Genomic DNA, 5,375 nt, shown 5'->3' with positions numbered 1-5,375 from the left:
TCATTCCCTTCTCTATTTCGATCCGATACTTTTCTCGTTGGGAAAGAGTTCATTTCATAGAAAGGGGTTAAAGGGTGGCTACTGGGTGATGTGTTATTGTGTATTGCTGACGTTAACCAAAAAATAATTTTCCATTCAATTAAAGTTTTGTAGCGAAGATGGCGCAAAATGGAAAAGAAACCTTCGAAATCCAGGACCTCACATATGTATATATGAACGCTGAAACATCGTTAACTTTATATTAAGTAAGACTGACGACCCAAGATGACAGAGTGTGGAATTAAAAGGGTAAGGGGTATCTTCTGTATATCTATTTGGTCTGAGTGTATACAAAGATAAAAAGGATTTAAGGCGATTGTCTAAGTCTATCATGTGTGGATTATAGGGAAAAAGGATGTGGATTGTGGAGTGATGTGGTGATCCCTAGTGAATTCTGTTATTGAATATTCAATGTTTTAATATCCTTTCTGTCTATATAGGAATAATAATACTGCCGATATGGGTATAGAGGTGCAAAAATGTGATAGGTAGAAAGGTTTAAATTTAAGTTAGAATTAATATTTTGAAGAATTTAGATAAGAAAAATTAGTTTTTAATCCTAAATGAGTCTTGAGAAGTTTTTTTTAGCTAGCTTCTTGAATTTCGCCCAAATAAAACATAGTTCTACCCCGGAAAGTCATCTTTGGAAGTTGGATTCATTGTGTAACAAATATAACTGCAAATAAGTTGAAAACTATGCGTTCTTTAGGCACCTTTATAATGGTCTTTTATTTTATAAATGTATTCTCAAATAAATCTTAGTTTGAGATCTATCTTTCAACTTGAATAAACTACACATCAATGTGATATAGAATTCCAGTTTAGTTTTGTAATTATTGGTTAGATATACTTTGAGCTCAAGCTTGTTTGCCCCAGCAACTTTCTAAAAAACTAATTATGTTCTACTAACCTTTCATTTTCTTTGGGGAGCACTTATAGTTACTTGTTTGTGTTATCAACGAACGAAGATCCAACATTCATGTGATAAGCAGACAAAGAGGCAGTAACTAATGCCCTATAAAAGTTAAAGAACATTTTTTTAAAAACACTTTTTTCCACAGTTTACTATCTGTGCCCTTGTTCTATGCGCTTTGTGCATGACCTCAAATGCAAGTGTAGGTCCACTGGCGGCTGTACGTTTTTCTCCACTTTTGTATTCCGCTGTTGCTTATGGACCTGGAATTGTTCCTGTAAATGCACCTTCAGATTTACCATCTAGACTTCATGTTTACAATGCTCCTCTAATTGTACCAGTTGGCTTGAAGACTGAAGCAACTTACACAGCAAAGACTCCTGGTTCTGAACATGTTGCATCACTTCCTGGACATATTCAATCAGCTTCTTCCATCAACTTGGAACAAGCACCAGGATCAAAAGATTCAAATTCTCTTCCACCATCAATAGCTATCCATGAGTCACCGATTCCAGCAGCACTTTCTCTTAGTATTTCTCCATATTTAATTAGAGCACAAATTGTTGTGCCAACTGAGGCCACCTATGTAGCCAAGAATCTTGGAGTTGAACATACTGCTCCACTTCCAGGACACACAATTTCAGCTACTTCTTTAAACTTGCAACCAGCACCAGGATCAAAGTAAAAAAGAATTAATGAATTAATTCTAAGAGCAAAGAAAAATAAACTTGAGACAAATTAAACACAAAGTTTCTCTGTTTTTGAAATCAATTTAAGAAATTTTCTTCAAACAGTAAATCGGTTCCGGATAAGCTCAAATACAACGAATATCCGGGGTTGCAATTTAAAATGATATAAATAAAAAAAAAACATATAATTTTCCTTCTCAAATCATTGTTTCGAGTTGTCAAAATTTTCCATTTCCTCCTGCCAAGAAACGTAACAGTTATTACTTGAACGATAGAAAACAAAATCTTGAATACTTGTTCTAAATTTTACTCGAAATTTTACTCGAATTTTACTCAGGTTCTTAGAGGTTGATAAATTCATAAAAAAAATCGAAACTTGAAACCTTTTGCAAAACAAAATTTTGGACTTATTTGAACACAATCCAGCCAGTGATCCCATTAACAACACAGAGTTTACCGGTCCAGGGAACTAACTTCAAAAGTATTACCTTCACATGAGACATAACTTTACTTACAGCTCAAAATAATTTCACTTTTTTCTGGTGAAGGTTATTCCCACTGAACATGCGAACCAGCTCCATTTTTTGTGAAAATGAAATTCACTTTTGAGTGAAGTTATTACTCGCTGGTGGAAAATAATTTCATGTTTTAATACAGCATAGGCTGTTTTAATTTACTTCTGTATGCCTATCTTTAAAAAATTGGTAACAAAACTTGAGTTCAAATTACTTTAGTAAATAATAAATATAGTAAAATAATAAATTTTGAGATGTGAAAATACAAAATTCACGACAATTAGATTCCGAGGGAAATAAATATTACGAGGAACACAAAATTTACCATTATATTCACGGGGCCCTCTGTCAATATGTTACTAAGAAAAAAGCATTCGAAATTTACACTTATAAGTTTTATATCATTTTTGGAAAACCATTTTTGAAAATCCGAAAAAGTGGGATAAAACCTGCACCAGGAAAAAGTAAAATTATATTCCACAAGAATTTTCCCATGTAAAGGTAACTCCCGTAAAGTCAGTTCCCTGCAACCAGTTTATCATTGTTGAGAAGATCCAAGACATCATTTACACGAGCCACCCGAATTTTATTTAAAATCGGTTAAGTCATTTAGGAGAAAGTCAGAAATAAAATAAACGGTTTAATGTCAAAATCGTTAGACCTGTTTTAACAAAAGGAAAAAACTTTTCTAAATTCGCCATATGGCAGCATGGCAGGTACCGTTGGACATGCTACTTCATATTCATATTACAAAGTTTTTATTAGGTTTTGGACGAACAAATACACTTCATTCCAACGGTAGATATCACTGGTCTGCAAAATTTACCTTTTTTTTTCTCCTTCAAATAATTTTTTGATATTATGAAAGATTAGACTTTCCTGAATCTAAATCTGGTTTTTGAAAAATGCGGGTAGTTTCTAAAAAATCACCCTTTTAGATTCATTTGAACTTGTATAAAATTAAAACTATTTGTCGCATTGAGCTCAAATTTGGTGGAATTATTCCTCATAATATGACCTCACTAAATATGTCCTTTTACATTAATGTTTACTTATATTTTAAAATACTGATTGACAAAACAAGCAGAAATATCGAAATCCTTCACTTTTTAGTAAATCCTACATGGACAAAAACAACTTAATTAAGGAATATGTACAATATCAATGCCTATTCTATTTAAAAAGTCAAATATGTAAAGAAAAACGTAATAAAATACATTAAACAAAATTTGTACGTGTTTTGTAATTTTATATATTATTTTTCTATTTAGAAATATCTTATTTGTAATAAACCATTCGATAAACTGCCTTGTAAAGCTTCAGATTTGTTTCTCCTAGAAACAAAAGTATACTTTTCTTATAGTTTTTGATGTGTTGAGTTAGATTCCGAAGTCAAAAAAATTCTATCACTTCAGGATTTTGAAATATTCGCATTAAAGTATCACAAAATCAAGTTTTTTGTTTAGAAAATCTCAAAAAACTACTATATCTCAAAAACCAGAGCTGACCGAAATTTTTTGGTTTTGGATTCAAAATCAGCACACTAAAGTCCATTAGAAAAGTATACCTTTGTTCTAGGGAGAAAGATATATAAATAATAGGTCAATTCTGACTTCGGATTCGGAATCAGCATACAAAAATCCTTTAGAAAAGTATAGTTTTATTTAAATTAGGATTTCCTTGCAGACCAGTGTATTTATTCTAAAGATTGTCTAAAAAATAAATTGACTGTTTCCGGTTAAATGTATATAAGTTAAAATGCAAGCTTTCAACTTTTATAACCAAAAACAAAAAAAAAAACATCTTTGCCAATTTTCTTCCTAGGACTTCTATCATTCGCTTCAATGAAACTTTAGTAGACGATATTTATATTATCAAAAAAAAAAAAATAAACTTATCCAACAAAATCTGCATCCACATTCAAGATTCAACCGAATGGGAAAACTTTTGTTTGAAAACTTATTTTGCATCTTTCTTTGATGTTCTTTCAACCGAAACATATTGAGTTTTGAAAATCTAGTAAAATTCTCAAAAATTCAAGTGTGAGGTTTATGATTATATTTCTCATTTTACATAACCAAACCATGTAATAATGTCGTCTATCTATATGTAATTATGAACAAAAAAAAAAAGAAGTTAAAAAATTAATCGAAATTACAGTTCGAAACGTTTCGTTTGGGTAAATTGTTTTATATTCCCCAAAAAACTGCTACCGAAAACCAATCTATATGCAAATGTAAGGATGTGAGGCAAGCATACTTTGTAATTATTAGGTTCATACACTTGTGTTATATTTTAAATCGAGAAATGAAAATCAAAGGCCACAACCAACCATATTATCCAGTCTGAGTGAGAGAGAGAAAGAACAGCAGTGTCACTGTAATTTTTATCGGTCCTTTTGCTCTATGCGCTGCATGCAAAACTGAAAATTTTCCAAGTCCCTTCATGATAAAATTGAAACAAAACTTTAATGTCAAAGGGTTATAAATTCTCAATTCTCAAACATTGAGTTTGTGTTTTTCTCATCCCCTTTTTCATATTCACTTGCCATCCTGGGTGCTGAATTGATTGAGAAAAGTTTTTCTCTCATTTTTTTTTTGCAGTTGAAGTTGATAAAAAAAAGGGGGCCTCTCTAATCATCATACAAAGTGGTTACTCTGCATTCTTTTGATCCTTTTTTTTCAAGTTTTGAATGAAATATTAATAACTTGTATTGGAAATAAGAAATTTACATTTCAAATGGTTTATCTGTTATCTAGTTGAAATTACTGGATTGGGTTTGAACGAAGTTAGATGTTGCAAACATGTAATTCATCATGTTTACTTACTTTTTAAAGAAGTCGCACTAAATAATTACAGAATTATTTAATTAAAAAAAAAAGTAATAAAATGAAAAAAAAAAATATAAAAGGAGCGAGCGTTTTAAAAGATATCGAAAAATAATAAAAAAAAAAAAACAGTTGTAAAACAAAATCCAAAAAGTGCCAAAATAGTAAAACTAAATTAAAAACCTTACATACATTTTTTTTTCTAAATCCAAGAAATAGACAATTCCAAGCAATTCCGTAAATTTTCAAACAACTCCAAACATTTTCGAAGATATCTAAACATTTCCGAACATTACCGAATATTTCTGAACATGTCCGAAACTATGTCTGAATATTTTCGAGCACATCCGAACATTACCGAATACTTCCCAAAATTTCGAAACATGTTCGA

At 30.9% G+C, this 5,375-nt stretch overlaps 1 protein-coding gene across 1 annotated transcript; it reads left to right on the top strand.

Moving 5' to 3' along the window:
- The first annotated feature begins 264 nt into the window (after positions 1-264).
- LOC129907204 (adult cuticle protein 1-like) lies at positions 265-1,637 on the top strand. Its single transcript, XM_055983302.1, has 2 exons — positions 265-288; positions 1,101-1,637. The coding sequence occupies exons 1-2, from the start codon at positions 265-267 to the stop codon at positions 1,635-1,637; spliced, it is 561 nt and encodes a 186-aa protein (XP_055839277.1).
- Positions 1,638-5,375: the final 3,738 nt, after the last annotated feature.

Source organism: Episyrphus balteatus, chromosome 1 (assembly GCF_945859705.1).
Source record: "Episyrphus balteatus chromosome 1, idEpiBalt1.1, whole genome shotgun sequence".
In the NCBI taxonomy this organism is placed as follows: Eukaryota; Metazoa; Arthropoda; class Insecta; order Diptera; family Syrphidae; genus Episyrphus; species Episyrphus balteatus.
The sequence above is the reverse complement of the archived record's forward strand: the minus strand, read 5'-3'. Positions and strand labels throughout refer to the sequence as shown.

What these genes read in the sequence shown, in the direction of transcription:
- LOC129907204 (XM_055983302.1), top strand. Translation starts at nt 265, where the DNA reads ATGACAGAGTGTGGAATTAAAAGG. An exon ending in CAGAGTGTGGAATTAAAAGG is followed by an intron (nt 289 to 1,100) that starts GTAAGGGGTATC and finishes TTTTTTCCACAG; the next exon opens with TTTACTATCTGTGCCCTTGT.